Source organism: Hemiscyllium ocellatum, chromosome 3 (genome assembly GCF_020745735.1).
Source record: "Hemiscyllium ocellatum isolate sHemOce1 chromosome 3, sHemOce1.pat.X.cur, whole genome shotgun sequence".
Taxonomy (NCBI): domain Eukaryota; kingdom Metazoa; phylum Chordata; class Chondrichthyes; order Orectolobiformes; family Hemiscylliidae; genus Hemiscyllium; species Hemiscyllium ocellatum.
Window position 1 is genome coordinate 137,889,513 of NC_083403.1, and position 24,671 is coordinate 137,914,183.

The 24,671-nt window shown below is 41.5% G+C and overlaps 1 protein-coding gene across 3 annotated transcripts in view; it reads left to right on the top strand.

Annotated features, from left to right (window-relative positions):
• Nucleotides 1-24,671, top strand: part of ldah (lipid droplet associated hydrolase) — a 255,730-nt gene that overhangs the window by 165,040 nt on the left and 66,019 nt on the right. For all 3 annotated transcript variants that reach the window (XM_060853789.1, XM_060853778.1, XM_060853800.1), the window contains exon 4: nucleotides 20,002-20,162. In XM_060853789.1, the coding sequence (XP_060709772.1) occupies nucleotides 20,002-20,162 (161 nt within the window). The remainder of the gene's footprint in view (nucleotides 1-20,001; nucleotides 20,163-24,671) is intronic.

Here is a 24,671-nt window from a genome sequence, read left to right on the forward strand (position 1 = left end):
ACATGGACAACACTGATTGGAAGATTGATGGATTACTTATCAGTTTTCATCGTCTTTGCCTGTCAGTTCTTTAACAAATCATATTGTCCTGATACAGTAAATATTAACAATATGAACAAAATATGAAGATCGCTTTTTCAACATCATCATATAGTTCCCAATGAGCAAAGAATGTACAAGTAAACCGAACTGACATTTAGATTTTTTTTTCTTGAACACAAAGGAACGATTGGCAGCAACACCTTCAACATAAGAAAAGGAGGCAATATGAACAAAATAAAATGTATAAACACGTTACATAAGGAGATGTCAGGTCAAGTGACCAAAAGCTTGCTCAAAGAGGTTGGTTTTAATGAATGCCTTCATGGAATAAAGTTATTTAAAGAGGTAGTGAGGAACTGGGAAAGCATTCCCACATTTAGCACCTAGTCAACCAAAGACAGTATTGGTGCAGCAAATAACATCAGGATAGCCCAAAAGGCTGGAATTATCATGCTGACTTCATGGTAGGTTTTAGAGGTAGAAGAGCTTGCAGTGATAGAGAGAAGTGAGGCCATGGAGAGATTTAAAAGCAAAGATCAGTATTGTAATTTTAAGATGATGCTTAGAAGCCAACGTAGATAAGTGAATGCAAGGGTTTGATTTGATTTGATTATTTGCAGTTATGTGTACCTAAGTACAATGAAAAGCTTTGTTTGTGAGCAGTACAGGCAGATCATACCAAAGAAGGACATACAGATCATCGAGTGCTTCAACAGTGAAAGGCGTAAAAGGTTACAGCGTAAAAGGGATACAAAGCAAGATCGGTGAACAGCATTTGGTGAGAGTTAAGAATGAGCAGCAGAGTTTTAAATGCCTTCAAGTTTAGAGAGGGCAGAAATTGAGAAACCAAAGAGGGGTATGTTGGAATAGTTAAGTCTCGAGGTACAATTGAGCCTTGCAGTGACAAATAAGTTGAGACAGGAAAAGTCAGACAGCTAGGTTCAAGTGGTGATATGTAAAACTGAGATTACAAATAAACGACGTTAACCTCATACTATTGCCAAGGAAAGGGGTGGTATTTATGATACAGAGTTCTGAGCAGGGTCGAAAACGATGGTTTCAGTCTTTTCAGTAGTTAAATAGAAGAAGTCTATCTTTCATTTAATGTTACCAAAGACCATAATTGAGAATTGGAGGAGGCCAAGGATAAATCTTTGGGGACACCAGAGATATCCGTACTGGAGAAGGAATGATGTGGAGGTGTTAGTGTTGGACCGGAGTGGACAAAGTTAAAAATCACACAACGCCAGGATATAGTACAACAGGTTTATTTGAAACCACAAGCATTTGGAGTCTTCACTCAAACCATTTCACGTTGTGTTCTGGCTCCAGTTATTTTAATTAACCCATTTCAGATATACTATGATACATATCCAGGTAGCTGGGACCTTACCACTGCACTACAAGATCCATTATGGTTATTTTTAACCAATCTATTCAGTGTAATGGTACTGTACCTTTAAGAGAAATTTGTTCTGTGCCGATTCTGTTGCAGCGAGGTTTGGCAAATGCTGCTGGAATGTTTGCTTCAGAAACAGTGCATAACCAGCTTTGAGTTCACTGGATGTGGTTTTGAATTAGACAAAACAAGCATGGGGGGGGGGGGGGAAAGAGTCAGGCTCCTGTAGACCCAGGGTTTTCATTTTGTTCTCAGTTGGGGTTTTGGAGTTGGCTGTTGATAGATACAGCTCTATCTCTGCTGCAGCACAAAGCTTGACTTCTCTCTCCGTGCTGTTAGATTGTTTCTGTTGATGTTCCTTTCTCCTGGACTGGAAGGGAGGTGGCACGTGAGGAAAATCTAATTTGCTGAATTTGCCTTTGCCAAGGGCGTGTTTCTGGGATGCTGCTATATTGGAACAGTTGATGATTAGTAGTTAAATGATATATAATTTTATTAAGTATTTCAATAGAGTTAAAGTCATGCCAATTACTTTTTGCTTGTATTTTTATTGCATTGTAAAAATTAAGTTTGCTTTGCTTAAAACTTAGTGGTGGACCAATCACTGCACATCGAGAACACAGTGCCTTACATTTGTCTTTTGCCAAAATAAAAGTTAGTGTCTCGGCTATCTCTTTGATATATTTTGAGGCGGTTTAGTCTGGTCCGTGACATCAGAGATGGTTTGGAGCAGGTGGGACTTGAGCCCAGACCTCTTGACCCTGAGATAGGCACACTACCACTGCTTCACAACACCCTTATATGAGCCTTATACTGTGGCTATAATGAATGGGTAAAGATGGAACCAGGTGAGTTTGGACCCATCCAGTTTGACAACAACAGAGAGGAGTTGGAGAAGGATGGTGTGCTCAATCTCATTAAAGGCTGTAGACACTTCAAGAGAATGAGAAATCGCAGTCACACAGAATGTCATTGGCAACTTCACTTAAAGCTTTGATAAAATAAATGGTGATGCTTATTTATTCACTGCCACTAGATGTCATGTATACATTTTACAACAATAATATCAAAAACCTCCAAGGGAGGACACCATCACTATATCAACCACTCCTTTGGTACTGGTATTGAGCCCTATATATTATGGTATAGGAACTGACCCCAGGTTTCAGTGCCCTCGGCCTAGTGTTTGCAGACCATGGTGGTATATTGCTCCCAAAGTTAAGAAGAACTAACTGAGTATAATGTTAATGATCAAAAAACAGCCCTTATCGTCTCGTGATATGTCAGCTTCAACCACCCTGACACTAGTGGAGGCAAAACCTTATATGTTCCCCGTCACCAAGGCTGCCTTCATCCATTTCCACACAGCCCTGCCCTGCCTGTCCAGTCTCAACTGTCCCAGTGCTGTTCTTGCTGGATTTCTGTGTTCATCTGTTATAAAGTGCAGCTTTTCCAAAGTTCTGCAGCATGTGCCCCATCCCTCATTTTAAATCATTCTGCTTTAAAGTTAGCCAGTCAATCAATATGTTCCATTTGGCCCACCCTCTGTGTAAAAAATATGCCTGTCAGGTCCCTTTTAAATCTTTCTTCTCTCATCTTAAAAATATGCCTTCTAGTTTTGAACCCCCCACCATAGGGAAAAGGTCTTTACTATTCATTTTCTCTATGCTCCTCATGATTTTATAAACCTCTATCAGGTCATCCCTCTACCTCCTATGCTCCAGGGAAAAAAATCTCAATTTACCCAACCTCCCCTTATAACTCAAGTGGCCTCACGCAAGTCCTGTACAACCACAGCATGATGTCCGAATGCCTTTTTATCATTGTACTAGCCCCTACCACTTCCTTTGGCAGTCTTGGAAACTTTCCCAGCTCACCAAGATGCCCTGAACTACAAGGTCCCTGTTCCTCCAACTCATCTGATTTTAAATTCTCATCGTCATGTTTTAATTCCTGAAAGACCTCCCTCCCGACCTAGACTTGTAACCTCTTTCAGTCTGATAACCAGCCTCTACAACTCTGTGGAATTCTCAATTCCTTTTCCTGGCCTTCCCCCTTGCTTATGGTTATTAGTTTTATCTTGAGCCATCTAACTGTAAGCTCCGTAATTCCCTCCTGAAACTCTCCCTGCCCACCTGCTCCCATTCACTTTCTCAAGACCTACCTGAAGACTCATCTTGGGGACAGTTTTGGAGCAGGGTATCTGACTATCCCATTATCCGTGAACTTTCCCTCTCACTGACTTTCCTTCTCGCTGCCAAACATCACTCTTGCCAAATTTCCTCCCCTCCCTCTAGCCTTCCTCCGCTCCCTCTAACCTTCCTTCCCTCCCTCTAGCCTTCCTGTCCTCTCTCTAAATTTCCTCCCCTCCCTCTAACCTTTCTCCCCTCCCTCTAACCTTCCTGCCCTCCCTCTAACCTTCCTCCCCTCCCTCTAACCTTCCTCTGCGCTCACTAACCTTCCTCCACGCTCTCTAATCTTCCCTCCCTTCTCTTGAACCTTCCTCCCCTCCCTCTAAACTTCCTCCGCAGTCTCTAACCTTCCCTCCCCTCCCTCTAACCTTCCTCCGCACTCTCTAATCTTCCCTCTCCTCTCTCTAACCTTCCTCTCCTCTCTCTAATCTTCCTTCCCCTCTCTCTAATCTTCCTTCCCCTCTCTCTAACCTTCCTCCCCTCCATACCTTCTCTCTAATCTTCCCTCCCCCCTCTCTCTAACCTTCCTCTCCTCTCTCTAACCTTCCTCACCCCTCTCTAACCTTCCTCCGTGCTCTATAATCTTCCCTCTCCCCCAACCTTCCTCCCCTCTCTCTAACCTTCCTCCCCTCCCTCTCACCTTCCCTCCCCTACCTCTAACCTTATTCCCCTCTCTAACTTTCCTCCCTCAAATTCAAGTTTGTTTGTTTCGCCTGTCCATATTCTTGTGTTTCTTTCTCCAAAGACAATGATGTCGTTGAAAATGGCAAACCTCTATAAAATATTAGACCAGCAAACTTTTTCACAAGAATCTCACTGAGGGAAACTGGTTCACCTTGGGTTATATGTTAACATCTGCAATTAATCACGTGGCCTTTAGCTCACAGTCTTACGGCATCGAACACGCCCTTACAGTGCAGTGTCTATGCTGACCAATTATCACCAAATGTTAGTAATCCATATGGAGCTAGCCATATCGGGTGCAAATAAAACATTTCGGAGAAGATTGAGGATCAATCCAGTGTTGCTTTTGAGCAGACTTCACTTGATTGTGTGGAAACTGCTAAAGTGATCAAGTTCACTCCGATTTCTTGTGAGGGATCCAACCAAATCACACTCCGTTCTTCTAGTTGATTTCCACAACCTTCAATTATTTTTTAATCATTCGTCCTGCTCCCTTTGCTCAGTTCCTTTCTGTATAGCCTCCTTGTTGGGTGTGGTGATCAGACTATCCTCTCTAAGCCGTCCAATGACCACTCGCATCAAGCTGTCCCATGTATTGCACTTTCCCGTGACTGCAGTGTGCAAGGGTCTTCACAAAGATGAGGAGCCATTTCTCCAACTGGTAGCCCTTGTTTCTGAAAATCTGAAATGCTGAAAGTGAATGTGCCGTGGCGTGGGCTGGGAGCTGGTGGACACAACTGTGCCCCTGGGACTGTCCAGGTATGTGGTTGTGTGAGTGCACGCAGAGAGCCAGGCGACAGTACCTATCTCCCTTGGTCACTTCATTTGATCTCCACTAACCGACTGATCCCCACTAACCAACTGATTCCTCACTAACTGACTGATCCCCACTAACCGACTGATCCCCACTAACCGACTGATCCCCACTAACTGATTGATTCCTCACTAACTGACTGATCCCCACTAACCGACTGATCCCCACTAACCGACTGATCCCTCACTAACTGACTGATCCCCACTAACCAACTGATTTCCTCACTAACTGACTGATCCCCACTAACCAACTTACTGATCCCTCACTAACCGACTAATCCCCCACTAACCGACTGATCCCCACTAACCAACTGATCCACCACTAACTGACTGATCCCCATTAACCAACTGATTCCCCACTAACCGACTGATCCCCACTAACCGACTGATCCCTCACTAACTGACTGATCCCCACTAACCAACTGATTCCTCACTAACTGACTGATCCCCACTAACCAACTTACTGATCCCTCACTAACCGACTAATCCCCCACTAACCGACTGATCCCCACTAACCGACTGATCCCCACTAACCGACTGATTCCCTCACTAACTGACTGATTCCCACTAACCAACAGATCCCCCACTAACTGACTGATCCCCATTAACTGACTGATCCCCCACTGACTGATCTCCCACTCACTAACTGATCCCTCACTAACTGACTGATCCCGACTAACCGACTGATCTCTCACTAACTGACTGATCCCCACTAACCAATTGATCCCTCACTGACTGATCCCCCACTAACTGACTGATCCTCCACTAACCGACTGATCCCCCACTAACCGACTGATCCCCCATTAACTGACTGATCCCCCACTCACCGACTGATCCCCCACTTACCGATTGATCCTGCATTAAGCGATTGATTCCTCACTAACCGACTGATCTCGTGCTGACCTGATAGACACTAGCCAACACTAAGGCAGCCTCTCTTCCCCCAGCCCGAGCTCATTGACCTAGCATCCCATCTCCTTAAACAACTGCTATCCTCACTCCATGTAGACTTGACATATTTATCCTTTCACGGGGGCTGTCAAAGTGTCTGGCTGTACTACTGGACATTAAGATCACAAAATATAGTACACTTACTGATGCAAATGGTTAATTCTTCCCACTTCTGTATTCATGACCAGATTCCTAACTGGAGGCCAATATCCAGGAATTTCCAATACAGAAACCTGCTAAAGTTAAATGGAGATGTTTTAATCCAGTCAGGGCAGAAATAGGGCTGATAATTATCCTCACAACATCCCAGAATGTAAGGATAATTAAGTATGGTCACAGCTTCATACTAACAGACAGCCATAAACAAAGAACAATTGATTCTAGGGACAAAGCATTTGTGTGGGTTATTAGCAGGAATGGAAGAAGTAGATCACGTGCCGAATTTTCAATTCTTTAAGATGCAGGCATTGTAGGCCTGGATGTGTTGTTCTTCATGGGCTTTTGGATGACTTTATTGGTCGCTTTATCAGTCAACATTATTATGACCCAGTTTCTGGAGAACTAAATATTTTATTGGCGAGGGCAAACAGCCCAGTCTTTCTCTCTCAATACCTGACCTGATGCTTGACCATGCAGAGTTCAATTCGGTCACTGGACCTGAAATGTTAATCCTGCTTTCCCTCCAAAGATGCTGCCAGACTGCTGAGTTTCTCCAGCAATTTCTGTTTTTGTTTCAAGTTCCCAGCATCCTTAATTCTTCATCATATTTTAAGGTTCCCTTTTATCCTGCTGGTTTCAATCATAACATGATCGGTTCTTCAATTGTCTTTGTTGAGAGTCAAACTTGTTAACCTGACGTTTGTGGGGTAAGGTGGAAGATTGTTAATTTCTGAGTCTCAGTAAACATGCGGTTGATGGGAAATGTAAATTCTCAAGTTTCATATTAGTCATTTACATTTTGAGAAGCAGGTTAAGACATGAGTTAAGTCTGTGCAGAAATCATAACAATGGTCACTTGATTCTTAGCAATGATTTTGGAGCAGTGTCCACTTTTAAATTCATCACACTGGATATAGTTCATATCCAAGAGACAGAGATATATTACCTTACTGGGCATGATAGTACTTCTTGCATTTGTGTAAAACATACTTAAGTTTTTACAATGAGCCACCTTACAGAAACCCATGCCATACATTCCACTTTGTGCAGTAGATTGTGACTCCAATGATACAGGCCACATTTCTTTTGGTCCAAAGTTCTGATTTAAATCTAATATCTCCTTTTTTTTAACTAACCTGTTGAGAAATGTTATGACACACCTCTGGAGCAGGTGAGACTTGAACTGCACACTGCCTCTGATGAATTGAAGGACACAACACTTTCATTACTTTGTTTAGAACCATGCAGGCACTTTAAGATGACAGCAATGGTTTGACAGTCACAAAATAAACGCCATTTCAACATGTATGATGTACACACAGTATTTACTGTAAAACTACAGAGTTGTGCTTTGTTATCACTTTTTATCTTTTCTAATTATTGAGATGGACATCCAGCTGTTTGATCATTTTTCTCAGTTTATTATTATGAATAAAGTGTTTAGTACCACTGATACTGATTTCAGGTATGTAGCACAGTCAACCAATAGAAAGACTTTCACCTGTAGACACCTGAAATATTTTTGATACTTTGTGCACACAATCTGTCTGTGGAGAGTTTTTGGCAAGATTTTAAGACCATAAGACCATAGACATAGGAATGGAAGTAAGCCCATTCGGCCCATCGAGTCCACTCCTCCATTCAATCATGGCTGATGGGCATTTCAACTCCACTTACCAGCGTTCTCCCCGTAGCCCTTAATTCCTCGAGACAACAAGAATCTATCAATCTCTGCCTTGAAGACATTTAGCGTCCCGGCCTCCACTGCACTCCGTGGCAATGAATTCCACAGGCCCACCACCTTTTGTTTCACAGTCAGGGACAGTCTTTAATTTAAACCAGTTACTGATCTTAACATTGTTGCGGTCTGCAACAAGTCCTTCTTAAAAGCTGGTAGATGTGACCAGCATCTCCTTTACCAAAATGCTTTCTTTTCACATAGCAGAAAAGTGAAGTCATGACGATGCTTTTATCAGACATACTAAAAATAAACAGAGCATGTAACCTTAGGGAGATGACAGAGCCCACAACTGCTCTCTGCAGTTTAATTGCTTGGCATTCAATAGTTTATTCAAGGACAGCGCACAGCATTGCAGACTTCTACTAAATATGATCCTGAAAGAGAAGAGAGTCTTAGAAGATGAAAGAAATTGGGTATTCCTCAAAAGTAAATAGTCCATGTCTTATTTACGATGATTAAGGGAAGGCAGAGCCAGGTCAACCTCATTATGAGCACAGAGTATTCCATGTGACAGCGATACCACGGTGAGGACTAGCTAGCACATGGAATCAAATAGTGACAGCGTCATTGCCAACATCGGTAGAAATACAGTAGATTAAATAGCTTGCCAAATGACTGCTGCCAAAGATTCAACAGGTCTGCATAATAACCAGAGAAATGATTTGGACGGCACAGTGACTCGGTGGTTAGCACTGCTGCCTCACAGCACCAGGGACCCAGATTCAATTGTGGAGTTCGCACATTCTCCCCGGATGCACGGGTTTCCTCCAATTGCTCTGGTTTCCTCCCACAGTCCAAAAATGTGCATGTTAGATGGAATAGCCATGCTAAATGGCCCATAGTGTCCAGGGATTAGCAGGCTAGGTGGATTAGCCATGGGAAATGCATGGTTACAGGGATAAGGGGGTGTGTCTGGGTAGGATGCTCTTTGGAGGGTCAGTGTGACTCGATGGGCCAAATGGCCTGCTTCCACACTGTAGAGATTCCATGATTTTGTGAAATGTCCTTTACAGTATAACCCTTCCTAAAAGCACTCTAGGTGTACCTGGCTCTCAAAGACAGCAGTGATTCAAGAAAGCAGCTCACCCACCACCACCTTCTCAAGATGAATTAGGGATGGACATAAATACTGGCCAAGCTGGCTACACCATCCTGTGAATGAAAACTAACAACAATCCTACATGAGTCTGGTTTTTTTTTCTATTTTTTTATATTTTTTTATTTAATTTCCACCACCAGGAAAAGTAGGAAAACACCCGAGTGGCCTGTGACGAGCAGTGCCCTTCACATGAAAGGGCAATGCTGTGTGAACATTTCTATTTATTTATTTATTTTTTCTCTCTTCTTTTGTGTGTGCAGGTGTGAGGCACAGTGAGAGACACAGGTGTACAAATCTTTATTCAATTTCCACCACCAGGAAAAGTAGGAAAACACCCGAGTGGCCTACATGAGTCTTGTTCAATGTTGTGGACAATTTGTGGCCCATTAACCAGTCTTAACTGGTGTGTCATGAAGATATGTATGTTACCTGTTATGTTGACAGATCTTTCCAGAACTGTTTAGGGTGTTCAATGTATTTTAAACTGTAAAACCTTTATTAGCATCTTATCGATTGTCCAATTCAAAGTGTTCCTCGTCCACAGTTGTTATGAGAAAATAGACCTGATCATGAAATGTAGAACTAACAAACTGTATAGAGTTGCAGTCTCTATATAGAAACTTGGAAAAAATAATTAGAAACACATTTACATTATATTTCTGGGACAAACAAAAGCATACAATGGTTCATTTATTAATTAGGTGAATTTGGCTTCACATATTAATTCTGAAAAGAAAGGGTGAAGTAGCCAAATGGCCGGTAACCAAGTAAGGTAGTGTAATGGGTTTGAGATGACCTGCAGAAATCTGAAATGTCATTGTTCAACCTAATGTTTCAACTAATACCTCACACATTAAACCAAACACCCTTGAGAGTAGCAATGTTTTCAAAAAAATCATAGAAACCTTACATTGTGGCAGTAGGCCATTCAGCCCAACAAGTCCATACCAACCTTCTGAAAAATAACCTACCCAGACCCATTCCCCTAACCTATTATTTTACATTTACCCCCGACTGAAGTACCATCATACAAATCTCTGAACACAATGGGCAATTTGCCATGGCCAATTCACCTAACCTGCACATCTTTGAATTGTGGGAGGAAACCAGAACATCTGGAGGAAACCCACGCAGACACGGGGAGAATGTGTATACTCCACGCAGGCAGTTGCCCGAGGCTGGAATCGAACCTGGGTCCCCTGGTGCTGTGACGCAGCAGAGACCACTGAGCCACCATGCCGCCCCCTCCTTTTAAAATATATAATTAAAATGGTGACAAAATCTCACCCAGAATCTAATTTTTGATTATCTTAAATGAACACTTTAACAATTTTGTCAAAACTTTGGTTTTGAGAAAAACTTAGGAGTGTTTGTCAAAGGGGGCTTTGCTGCAGTTATTGGAAGAAGGCGTGCATATGTTTATGTGGAAAAATAACAAGTTCACAATAATTTAAAGATTTTTTTTCTCAAATAAAATTGTTGCTGTCTGCTGTGCCAGGTATGGCTACAATCTCAAACAACTCTAAACAATCCTGTGTGTTTGCTTTCTCACCTGAACTGCTGTGGTGGAGAATGAAATGTTCACGTCTGAGACTGATGAATGTTTTGGATGGTAAATGTAAGGAGGGAAGTGGATCAAGTGTAGTTCATTAGAATTAAATTGAATTAAATTAGCTTTATTGTCACATGCACTCAAATGAATACAGTGAAAAGTTTATAAGTTGCCATTTACATCGCTATCTTAGGTACAAAGGTGCCTAGGTATAATCCTTAGTTACAGAATAGAGAAATGAAGGAAAACGTTACATTATAGCTATACATAGTGTAACCATAGGTAAGAAAAAACAAGAAGCAAAGTTAACTGAGGAACAGATGTGCCAGATGAAACCGAATTAAAATACTGAATAGTCAACTTTTGATCATTTCTCCCTGTGTACCTTTACTAAATTAGTCTTGTCGCAGATTTACTTCACCTTTATTCACAAACAGTGAAGTATTATGACCATAACACTCCAGTCTTCTAACATTACAAGGCGAGTCATCCTCTGAGACAAATTCAAAGCCATCTCAGCATAAAATAATCTCTGCTTGTTGCTAGCAGCTCAGCAGGTCATAAGTTGGAGAGGTGAGTCTCAAATATGATTTTGCAATGTTTCATAAGGCAGAATGATCTTCTACTGTTCGGACTGAAAGGAAGCGGGCCATATTACTATACAGAAAGTAGCTTGTCTGGGTTTACTAATTGAGGCATGTTTAAAGGTCTGATTTGCTTATTCCTGCTCATATTTCTTTTGCGTTAGGGTCAATGATTGTAGGTTAATTCCATCTGCTGAAGGGTATTGACCAAGGAGCTACAATGATACGATTAAATAGTTGACTCTTTGGCATGGAATATAAAGGAAACGTCTTTCCACAGTGAAATGTGGGGTTGAATTGAAAAGCAGAATAATACAACTGGTAAATGTGGAAATTTGAAATGAAAGGATAGCCTGGGTTGTTGTAAAAATCTGATTTATTAATGTGCTGTAGGAAAAGAAGCTACCTTGCTTACCTGATCTAGCCTCTCGTGACTACAACACCTCCCACAATGTAGTGGACACTTCCACCTAGGATTGACACCAAATACTGCTGCAGCCAGTGACACCCACATCCCATGATTTTGTTTTTTTAAATGTGATTAGGACAGTTTGTTCACATGGAAGAGAATGACCTCACAGGCTGGATACACTAAATGGCCTGTTTCTGTCCATTCTGCATAAAACAACAACCGAGATTGCATATTTTTGTTTCTTACATGACATCATAGCACTGCATTCCACAGTGTCAGTAACCCTGTGTGATTTATTTGCAAGTTATAGAGAAAAGTTTGCCAAACATTTTGGCATAAGGATTATACCTCAAAAACAAAAGTTGTGCCCTTAGGCTGTAAAATCACAATCACAAAAATGCACAAACCAGCGAGCACAGCAACATGCAACAGGGTCTTACCTGCTGCTGGGCTCTGATGCAGCGGAGCTTTAAGGTTAGTAGCAATCCATCCTGCCATAAGGCTGAAAATACAATTTGCATTCAAGAAGTGTAAAGAATCCTCTTTAATAATCATTAATTTAACATTTCCAGCTGGTTATGTGACATTTATACATAGTATTAGCCAAGCACAAATTGAAAACAGGCAATTATGCAAATTCACAAAGTCTTATTACTCAAATCCTGAAACTTCAAACAAACATTAGTTTGAACTGGTAAATTCAATCTGCTCAAAAACTTACGCAATCTACACCCACCTGGGAGCTGAACGTTTAACAGATCCAAAGCATTCTGACTGCAAGTCTTTACATGTGACTGGTTTGGAAGTCATTTACTGGATTAATTAGTTTGCTGAATTTCAAGACAAGAAGTAATCCTTACATACTCCGTATTCTAATGAATTTACTAACAATGAGAACAGAATTCTCAAACATGTGAATGCATTTAACTTCAGACCAATCTAAAACAAAAAATGCAATGTTTCCAACTTTGAAAACTCAAAATTTGGATCTTAGTAAATTAGATTTAAGAAAAAGAGGTGTTGGAGAAATGTTGAATGATTTTTTTTAGAAACTACTTTTCTTTTGCTTTTATCAGGTGCTTGTTTTGCGGCTACTTAACAATGCATCAAATTCCAATGTTATTTTGCCCGTGGATCAATTGAGGTGAAAACCTATCTGGGAATTAGAGAGGAACACATTTGAAAATGCTGGGCTGCTTAAATTATAGCTCTGGCGAAGATGTCCTCATTGTTGGAGTCACATGAAAAATATCGGAACAGCAATATGTTGATGAGCCCTGTAGAACCAGGCCACCATTTGTTTAAACCAGGGTTGATCTGTGTCTTAACTAGATTGCATGTATTTTAACTTCTTATTCATAATACAGAAGAAGGGAAAACTGGATAATAGATGAAATGTGCTGTATTCAGAAACAATTTGTGTTTGTGGTGATGTTGACCTTGAAGACAATAATTGTGGGTCATTTGAGTGATGATATCTTTGAGGATGGATTTAATTTTTTTTTGCATAAAGTTGTAGCCTATCCACCCAAAAAAGCAGAAAAGGATAAAATTTCAGTAGGATTATGGATGACAGTTTTTGTGTATGTATCTATTTAAGAGGAAAGAAGTTCCATCATCAAACAAATTATCTCAGTGTGAGGAAGAACACTTGTTTTTTGATTGTGTGAACCTGTTCGTTGACCAATTTGGAAAGAGTTTGAGGACGTATGGTTGTTGTCAGTAACTGCTGTGTGATCTGTGCTGCCAAATTTAAGCGGTAATTTAGCTCTTAAATACTTGCTGTCAGTTAATAGTCATTCCCAGGCTCTGCATTTTGTCAGAAAACTATTCTTTCATTTAAACTTTGTTCTGATGGATGGCCAAAGTTTCAAGTTATTACTGAACTGAAGCGAACTAAAAAGTTAATAATTCTAATTTCTTATTTTTCGCTAACATGATCATATTTAGTTAACGTGTTTCAGTTTGTTTTTATTCTAATTCTTCAAGTTTGTTTTGGTTAACTGTGTTTCACAGTTGTAAATGGCAAACTCTGTCAGACATGTACCAAACAATTTTCCATTAGTCTGTGAGACTATTTTTAGCCATTGTTTTTGCAACCAATTACAAAATCCCTTTGCTAACATAATTTAAGTATAAGTTAATGATTTATGGATTCATGATCCACAAGTGAAAATACTTATAACACTGTAACATTTTAGGATTATTGTAATTCATGTGAAATGTGTGCTACTGTATAATCTTTCAAAAGCACAAATACATTTTGCATGCTAACCTTACAACATGTTATTTTGGATATTTATGGCATTGTAATATTAAAATATTTAGAATTATATAAGTATGTAAATGCACTAAAATTCACTAAAACTGTTCAACTCACCACCTTCTTTAGATTCAACCTTTTAATCATTATGATTTGGATATTGCTGTACGAACTTGAGCTGTGCAGTGATAATGATTAACTTTTATCCTGGTTGATTAGAATGATCCAGAAGACGGAGAGGACTATGTGAATTTGAATCTGTAAAACCCTGGTCCTCATTATATCTGAAATAGACGGATGATGCCTTCATTTAATCAAGTAGATATTCACGCTCAGATTAAATTTTGGATAGTTTTGTACCAGCAGATAACCACTAAGAACTGATGGGAGGCCAGGTTTATTTTAGAGTTCAGTTTTCAAATAGAAATTAGCTGGCATTTGGCAGGTGAGGAATAAGCACCCGCCTCTCTCTGAAAATCTCAAACAGGATTCTGTATACTTGTAAGACCTTGATCTGTGTGTGTTATGTGACTTACTTCCTGACTCAGCCCACAACTGTGAGAAAAGGAATGGGGTACATAGTAATCACTGCCATTTTCAACACACTGCCAGACATTTCCAATGGGCAGAAGACCTCAACATCCACCTTAGTATCTCATTCTGATCAAAGCAACCAGAATCTTTCTTCATTCTTGTTAAATTACATAACCTGGTTCCTGCCTTCTGTCACTTTGGGGCATTTTATTACATTAAAGGCAGTCTATACAGTAAATGGAGTTATTATTGTAAATGATTTTAAAATCTCCGCCTCACTGACACTCATAGTAAGTAGTTTTACTGTCTTAGAAACTTAAGTTTCAAAATACATATGCTTCCAAAAATAAAAGCAAAGTACAGCAAATGCTGAAAACTGAAATAAAACAGTACATGCTGGAAAAACTCAACAGGTCTGTGGAGTGTGAAGCAGAAAGATTACTGGACTCAACATTAGCTCTGCTTCTCTCTCCACAGCTGTTACCAGATCTGTTGAGTTTCTCTAGCATTTTCTGTTTTATTAATTCCACTTGCAATTTTTTTTTGCTGGAAGTTGTGTCTCTTTGGGAAATATTTTAACTCTTGATACTAAATTGCTGCTGTTGTGGGGCTGCGAAGGAGACTGAGCCCCTTTGTGGTCAAGTTTAAGTGGGGCCTGAGAGCTGCCAATGTCAAATGGATGGCCAAGTACAACAGCTTAGCTTTTTGCCTGAAGTGTTTAGTTGGTCTGGAGCTGGCACACAAATAAATGGAGCAGTGGGAAAGATGTGAGTACCCCCTTTAGGGATATGTTGATACATGGGCAAAATGTGCATGATGCATGTTTTGCAATTTTTCCCTTAAAATTATGCCATTTCAGGTTCTTCTAGGCCCACTCAGCTTCTAAAATCACTAAAGCTTTGGTCCAAACATGGATAAAAGAGCTGAACTTGAGAGAAGTTAGTGCCCTGAAATCAAATCAGCATTTGACTGCAACAATAAGCCTGAGCAAAACAAGTCACTGAGACTTGGGAAATACATTCCATTGTTTAGAGTCATAGCGAGCTCATAGAAAAATGATGTTAGATGTTGGAAGTCAGATATTTCTGCCAAAAGATCTCTCTGGAGGAATTCCTTCAGGTCAATATTTTTATTCAACTGACTAAGGCATGTTACAAGACACCATTGGAGCAAGTGGGTCTTGAAAACAGAACGTCTACCTCAGAATTCCTCAGGGTAGCACCCAAGGCTCAGTAATCAATGACCTTGCCCATTATCATCAGGCCAAATGTGGGAATTGTGCCATATTCAGCACTGTTGAGATATTGAAGCAGTCCATGTCCAAGTGCAGCAAAAACTAGAAATTGTTCAGGTTTTGGCTGATAAGAGGCAAGTAACATTCACACCATATAGGTATAGGCAATGACCACTTGCAAAATAAGAAAATCCAATCTTCATGTTTAATAGTTTGACTGTCACTGAATTCTCCACCATCAACATCCTAGGAGTAACCATTGGCCAGAACCATATGGCTAAACTGGACTAGCCATATCAATACTGAACCTGCAAGAGCCTTTTAGCATCTAGGAATCCATCTGGGGAGTTCATCTCCTGATCCCTCAAAGCCTGTGCACAAGTCAGGAATGTAAATGGAACACTCTATATTTGATGCACCTCCAATAATGCTCAAGAAGCTCAACAACATCTGGAACAAAGCAGTTCACTTGAGTGATAGGGCTCATGCCCGAAACGTCGATTCTCCTGTTCCTTGGATGCTGCCTGACCTGCTGCGCTTTTCCAGCAACACATTTTCAGCTCTGATCTCCAGCATCTGCAGTCCTCACTTTCTCCCTGGCATAACCACATCCAACATTTTTTTTTATTCACTCCTAAGACATGGCCAATATTTATTGCCTGTCCCTCGCTGCCATTGAGAAAGTGGAGGTGAGCTGCCTTTTTGTACAGCTGCTGTTCGTGTGCTGTAGGTTAACTCACAATGCTGTTAGGGAGAAAGTTCCAGGGTATTGATCCAGCAACAGGGAAAGAACAGCAATATATACCCAAGTCAGGATGGTAAGTGACTTGGAGGGGAACTTACAAGTGGTGGTGTTCCCACATACCTGCTGCCCTTGATCTTCTCGATGTTCGTGGTCATGGATTTGGAAAGTGCTATCTGAGGATCTTGGGTGAATTTCTGCAGCGTAGTAGTACACACTGGTGCTACTGAGTTTTGGTGGTGGAGGGAATGTATGCTTGTGGATGTGGTGCTAGTCAAGGAGGCTACTTTGTCCAGGCGAAAGTGAGGACTGCAGATGCTGAAGATTAGAGTCAAGATTAGAGTGGTACTGGAAAAGCACTGCAAGTGAGGCAGCATCAAGGAGCAGGAAATTCGACGTTTCGGGCAGGAGCCCTTCATCAAGAGATTCAGCACCACTCTAATCTTGTCCTGGATAGTGTCAAGTTTCTTTCCTCAGCCGACAAGGTATAGCTGCAGAGTGCACAATCTATAAAATAAACTGTACCAATGTATCAAGAACTCCTTAATGAGCTCTGTCCAAACATGTGACCTGTACCAGTCAAAAAGTTGAGGTGCAGATACATGGAGACACTCCCAGCAGCATGTTCCCCGCTCAGCCGCATGGCATCCTGATTTGGAATGATGCCACTATCCCTTGCCTGGTGCTGGGTCAAATTCCTGTAAATTCTTTCCCTGTAGGATTGTGGGTGTGTCTGTCCTATGCAGAATGCAGCAGGTCAAGAACCCGGCCCATCACCACCACCTTCTCCGTGACAATTAAAAATGGGCGATAAATGCTGTTCTAGCCATGAGTAGATTTTCAAAACTGTACAAAGGGTTCCCATATTTGTACAATGAAGAGGTCTACCGCCTACAGCTGATTGATGCCTCAGCTAGCCAAGGAAGCACACCTTTCAAAATGGAACTAATATAGTTGTATGTAAACCTACCCCATTCAGAGGCTGTTGACATCAAATTCAGTTGAAAATAATCCATTTGTAACCTGTTGCAATTTGATAATAGGTTCAAACCATGTTTCAGTAATTCTCTTTCAAAACCTTTCAGAGCTTTGAAATCTCTGGATATACCCATTAATCTCGCAATGTATTCTTTCTGGACTATCGGTCTTGTGTACTGTAAACATACTCTTTGCAAGCCATTTGTTCAGTGATCTGTGAACGCACTCACCTCTTCTGGCTGGGAAGCAGCTAAACACGGTTGGGGGTTAGGTGACTGCTAAAAGGAGCTTTTGCTGTGATGTTCTCAACCTCAGATGATTGCCTTCCTTTAACCGTAACCATCTTCTATTTTGTGTGAGATATGTCTGCAGTCAGAGGAGAGTTTGCCAGCACCAAGAGGTGAGTTTGCTAGCACCGATCCCCTCTGACCTCAGTTTATGAGCTCTCCGGGATGCCACATTCAAATGTTTCCCTGGTGACAAAGGGATTTGTTATCACCACACCTCTGCAATTCAGATTTTGTTTTCATGTTTGAATAAAGGCTATAATAAGCTTCAACACTGATTCAGACAGAACTCAAAATGAACATCAGTGTATATGTTATTGCTGAGGAAATGCCACTTGCCACTGATATTGCTGATTCCTTTCATTACTTCACTACTGATCTCTTTATATGATATAGCAAATTTAAAATGAAGATACCAACCAGACAAAACTTAGATTTTAAATATTTTTAGGGACCATGGGCAAAATATGTTTGTTTTCTTTGCAGCATCTATGCAATCCCAGCTATGGGGAACTTGAGGCTTGCCATTGTGCCCTGTCCCTGAGAGTGCCAGGCAATTACAACATACCACTGACCAAACTAGCCAGCAAACAGTCGAGGATTAAGCACCAGCACCCAAGGAGCCAAGGACTTGCCTTTGGGCTGTATCCAAGTGAAGCAGTGGCAAGATAGAGTACAGGAAAGGGATAGTGTTTGGTGGCATGGTGTAAAGATAGCAATCTCTCCCTCAATGTCAACAAAGCAAAGGAAATGGTCATTGACTTCAGGAATCAAGTTGGAGGGCATGTCCCTGGCTGTATCAACGGTGCTGAAGTGGAGATGGTCCAGAGCGTCAAGTTCCTGGGAATGACAAATCACTAACAATCTGTCATGGTCCACCCACGTTGATGCGACAGTCAAGAAAGCACAACAACGCCTCTATTTCCTCAGGAAGCTGAGGAAATTCAGCCTGTCTGTAAAGACTCTTACCAATTTTTATAGATACACCACAGGATGCATCGCGGCTTGGTATGTCAACTGCTCTGCCCAGGACTGGAAGAGACGACAGAGAATTGTGAACACAGCCCAGTCCATTACACAAACCAACCTTCCATCTATTGACTATCTCTATACTTCTCGCTGCCCCAGAAAGGCAGCCAACATCATCAAAGACCCTTCCCATCTCCTCCGTCAGGAAGAAGGTACAGAAACTGAAACACAACAGATGCAAGAACTACTTCTTCCCTGCTGTTATTAGACTGCTGAATGGACTCTCAATTTTTAAATTTGATGTTAAACTCACTCTTTGTGCATTTTCTTTGTAGCTGTAACATTCTAATCCTTGCTCTGTGCTATTACACTAATGTACTTTGTATGGTATGATCTGCCTGGACTGCATGTAAAACAAAACTTTTCACTGTACCTATGTACATGTGACAATAATAAATCAAATCAAATCAATACAGACTTTTCAAAATTGCTTAGCTTGGTAAAAGTCTCACATTTTCAATAATGAAAGCAAGACTGTATTTAAGCAAGTGTTTCAAACAGTTTTCATAATTAGAACTACATCGTAATTGAAGTATGTGTAAGCCAAAATAGTGGGGTATAAGCATATCTCTGTTTGTGGGCATGTGAGAAAGTATATCATACTTTCAATTGAAAGGTACTCACAAGGCAAGTTACTGTTCAGCAATAAGTTGATTGAAATTATATGCAGGCTGTTCAAGTTTGCTCTTAAATTTATGTTGCAAGACAAGAGTAAAGACTGTATTTTACAATTTGTAAAGACTCAGCATTAAGTTCACAAACATCAGATCATATCCACTGCACCAATTTTATAAGACTTTATCACTTATTGTTATGACCTATGACCTATAGTTTACAATCAATATGTTTCTACACAATCCTCAATTGACATTTATGTATTGTTTTCTTATTTGTAATTTAATCACTTTTCCTTCCTTCTCCCTTCCCCGTTTTTGCTTTTCTCCCCTTGACGTTTGCATGAGATAAATAGTCTTTGCGAAGAGTGTAGGTTTGAACTTGATTTTCATTCACCGAGCAGTAACTCCAGGGGCCAAATCTGAACTTCGTGGTGTTGGCATGTGGTGTGTGCTAAATTTTCAAAACAGCAGTCTCTAAATTAAATAAGTGAATGATAATCGCCAGCTATCTGATAAGTACTCTATTCCTAATATCAATTTTCCAGTCATGTCCTTCAAGGGTCCGACAGTCACTTTAGTTTCTTTTTTATGTACATACAAGAAGCTCTTGGTGTTTGTTTTTATCTTCTTTGTTGACAAATTACTTGTGTGGGAGTATATTTACTTTTAATAGTGTCTTTATCTTTCAGATGTTGAGCTGGAGGATGTGTTTGGCTTGAATGGACAAATAGAGCATAAATTATCGTTCCTGAGGAAACATGTGCCAAAGGATGTCAAGTTGGTGCTGATTGGCCATTCTATTGGATGTTATATGATACTAGAAATGATGAAACGTGAACCTAAGTTACAGGTAGGTGATCTAATGGGATATTTGTTTCATTGGTTTAAGTAAATCATTAATACATTAGTGATTGACTTTTCAATGCTATTTGTATGATTTGAACAGCATTAATGTATGCATTATAGCTGACACCAGACAAAAAACCCATTTTTGTCCGAAGATTGCTAAGGGTGATTTTCATTGAATCATTTTCCTCGTTTTTATTCATCATCACATGCGACCCAAATTCTTACACATCCTACCTCCTTTAGGAAATTACAGTCTTCTTTCTTCCTGGGTTGCCTTTATGATGTACTTCAGTTTCTATTGTGCGGTGGCAAGAAGCTGCCCAATGCATGGGCAAAAGTCCCTCCCTATGCATTTTACCAGCACACACCATTTTCTGTGACAGTGAAAATTATCAGGGATCCAAGCGGAACTAGATGAGTTTGCAAAAATCTTCTTCATAACGTTAGAACATAGAACAGTACAGCATAGAACAGGCCCTTCAGCCCACGATGTTGTGCCGACCACTGATCCTCATGTATGCACCCTCAAATTTCTGTGACCATATGCATGTCCAGGAGTCTCTTAAATATCCCCAATGACCTTGCTTCCACAACAGCTGCTGGCAATGCATTCCATGCTCTCACAACTCTCTGTGTAAAGAACCCGCCTCTGACATCCCCTCTATACTTTTCTCCAACCAGCTTAAAACTATGACCCCTCGTGTTAGTCATTTCTGCCCTGGGAAATAGTCTCTGGCTATCGACTCTATCTATGCCTCTCATTATCTTGTTTACCTCAATTAGGTCCCCTCTCCTCCTCCTTTTCTCCAATGAAAAAAGTCCAAGCTCAGTCACCTCTCTTCGTAAGATAAGCCCTCCAGTCCAGGCAGCATCCTGGTAAACCTCCTCTGAACCCTCTCCAAAGCATCCGCATCTTTCCTATAATAGGCCAATCAGAACTGGACGCAGTATTCCAAGTGTGGTCTAACCAAAGTTTTATAGAGCTGCAACAAGATCTCACGACTCTTAAACTCAATCCCCCTGTTAATGAAAGCCAAAACACCATATGCTTTCTTAACAACCCTGTCCACTTAGGTGGCCATTTTAAGGGATCTATGTACCTGCACACCAAGATCCCTTTGTCCCTCCACACTGCCAAGAATCCTACCCTTAATCCTGTACTCAGCTTTCAAATTTGACCTTCCAAAATACATCACCTCACATTTATCCAGTTGAACTCCATCTGCCTCCTTTCAGCCCATCTCTGCATCCTGTCAATGTCCAGCTGCAGCCTATAACAGCCCTCTATATTGTCAACGACACCTCCCCCTTTGTGTCGTCTGCAAACTTGCTGACCCATCCTTCAATCCCCTATTCCAAGTCATTAATAAAAATTACAAACAGTAGAGGCCCAAGGACAGAGCCCTGTGGAACACTATTCACCACAGATTTCCAGGCAGAATATTTTCCTTCTACTGCCACTTGCTGTCTTCTGTTGGCCAGCCAATTCTGTATCCGGACAGCTAAGTTCCCCTGGATCCCAATTCCTCCTGACCTTCTGAATGAGCCTACCATGGGGAACCTTATCAAATGCCTTGCTGAAGTCCATATACACTACATCCACAGCTCGACCCTCATCAAATTTTCTAGTCACATCCTCAAAGAACTCGATAAGGTTTGTGAGGCATGACCTGCCCCTCACAAAGTCGTGTTGAGTGCATTTAATCAAACCATGCTCTTCCAGATGATCATAAATCCTATCCCTCAGAATCCTTTCTAACACCTTGCAGATGACAGACGTGAGACTTACTGGTCTGTAATTGCCGGGGATTTCCCTATTTCCTTTCTTGAAGAGAGGAATTACATTTGCCTCTCTCCAGTCCTCAGGTACGACTCCAGTGGAGAGCGAGGATGCAAAGACCTTCGTTTAATATAACTTATACATTAGTTATATTAGGCGAAGCAATTGCATTTCTCGTTTCCCAAAGCAACAGAGGACAAATCTGGTCCAGGCCTGGCGACTTGTCAATCTTAATGTTTGACAAAATTTTCAGCACATCAGCTTCATCTATCTCTATCCATTCCAGCATGCACACCTGCTTTTCAAAGGTTTCATTCACTACAAAGTTCGTTTCTTTCGTAAAGACAGAAGCAAAAGACTCATTTCGGGCTTCCCCTACCTCCTCAGACTCCACACACAAATTCCCGATGCTATCCCTGATCGGCCCTACTCTTTCTTTAACCATTCTCTTATTCCTCACATAAGTGTAAAATGCCTTTGTGTTCTCCCTAATCCGTTCTGCTAAGCCTTTCTCGTGCCCCCTCCTGGCTCTCCTCAGATCATTTTTGAGCTCCTTCCTCGCCTGCCTGTAATCCTCCAGAGCTGAGCTTGACCCTAGCTTCCTCCACCTTATGTAAGCTATCTTTTTCCTTTTGATGAGAAGCTCCACCGCTCTCGTCATCCAAGGTTCCTTTATCTTACCTCTTCTTGCCTGTCTCAGAGGGACATACTTATTCATCACTTGCAACAACTGTTCCTAAAACAGTCTCCACATGTCTCTCGTGCCTTTACCATGGAACAATCCATGCTTCCTAACTCATGTCTAATCGCATCATAGTTTCCTCTTCCCCGATTAAATATCCTCCCATTTTGCCTAACCCTCTCCTTCTCCACAGCTATGTAGAATGTGAGGCAGTTGTGGTCACTATCACCAAAATGCTCTCCCACCACAAGATCTGATACCTGCCCCAGCTCGTTTCCAAGCACCAAGTCTAGAATGGCCTCTCCCCTCGTCGGCCTGTCAACGTACTGAGTTAGGAAACCCTCCTGAACACACCTTACAAAAACAGATCTTTCCAAACCATCTGCTCGAAGGAGGTTCCAATCAATATTAGGAAATTTAAAGTCACCCATTACAACAACCCTACTACGTCCACACTTTTCCAAAATCTGCCGACCTATGCTTTCTCCCATCTCCCTGCTGCTATTGGGGGGCCTGTAGTAAACCCCTAAAGAGGTGACTGCTCCCTTGCTATTCCTAATTTCCACCCATACTGACTCAGTAGGCAGATCTTCCTCGACAATGGAAGCTTCTATAGCTGTGATACCCTCTCTGATTAGTAATGCTACACCCCCTTCTCTTCACCCCCCCCCCCCAATTCTTTTTAAATGCTCTAAACCCTGGAACATCCAGCAACCATTCCTGCCCCTGAGAAATCCATGTCTCTGTTATGGCCACAACATCATAGCACCAGGTACTGATCCATGCTCCAAGTTCGTCACTTCTTTTCCTGATACTCCTTGCGTTAAAGCAAACACACTTTAACTGATCCCTTGGTTCCTTCCCAGGAAAATCATTCCCACTAGCTGGTCTACCTCTTGCTATTGTCTAATCTGCATCAACTCTCACCTCCGGTATACAGCTCAGGTTCCCACCCCCCTGCCATACTAGTTTAAACCCTCACTAACTAATCGAGCAAACCTTCCACCCAGGACATTGGTCCCCTTCCAATTCAGATGCAACCCATCCTTCTTGTAGAGGTCCTACCTTCCCCAGAAGGCATCCCAATTATCTACATATCTGAAGCCCTCCATCCAACACCAACTGCACAGCCACGTATTAAGCTCCGCCTGCTCCCTGTTCCTCGCCTCGCTATCTCGTGGCACTGGTAGTAAACTAGAGAACACTATTCTGTTTCTCCTGATTTTCAGCTTCAATCCTAACTCCCTGAAATCACTTTTTATATCCTCGATCCTTTTCCTGGCTATATCATTAATGCCAATATGTAACACGATTTCTGGCTGTTCGCCCTCCCCTTTTAGAACCTTATACACCCGATCGGAGACGTCCCGGCCCCTGGCACCTGGGAGGCAACATACCTTCCAGGAATCCCGATCCTGACCACAAAATCTCCTGTCGATTCCCCTAACCATCGAGTCCCCTAACACGAGTACTTTTCTATTCTGCCCCCTTCCCTTCTTTGCCACAGTGTCAGGCTCAGTGCCAGAGAACTGACTGCTATGGCTTTCCTCTGGTAGGTCATCACCCCCAGCAGTATCCAAAACCGTATACTTATTGCTGAGGGGAATGTCCACAGGGGATCTCTGCACTGTTTCAGCATGTTACAGTTTACAGCTTTACCACCTCATCAAAATCAAGGAAACACAGAGTAAAGCAATTGCTATTGCCTGTATAACTGAAGGCAACTTGACTAATGTATCATAATGCCTTGCAAAGATCAGCCCATCTCTGTGATCTGGATTATCCCTTTTCCAACATGGGTTTGACTACGACAAGTCAAGTAGCTCTCAAGACAGCTATGATGCCATCAAGCAAGGTATACAACCAATCACATTAAATTATTTTCACAGTGAGGTTTGAAGCTCAGGTTAAGGTTCTGGATGTAGATTTGCTCGCTGAGCTGGAAGGTTCATTTTCAGATGTTTCATCACCATACTAGGTAGCATCATCGGTAAGTCTCCGGCTTCACATCCATCAATGTTAACCTAGCCAAGGAAACACAGACTACA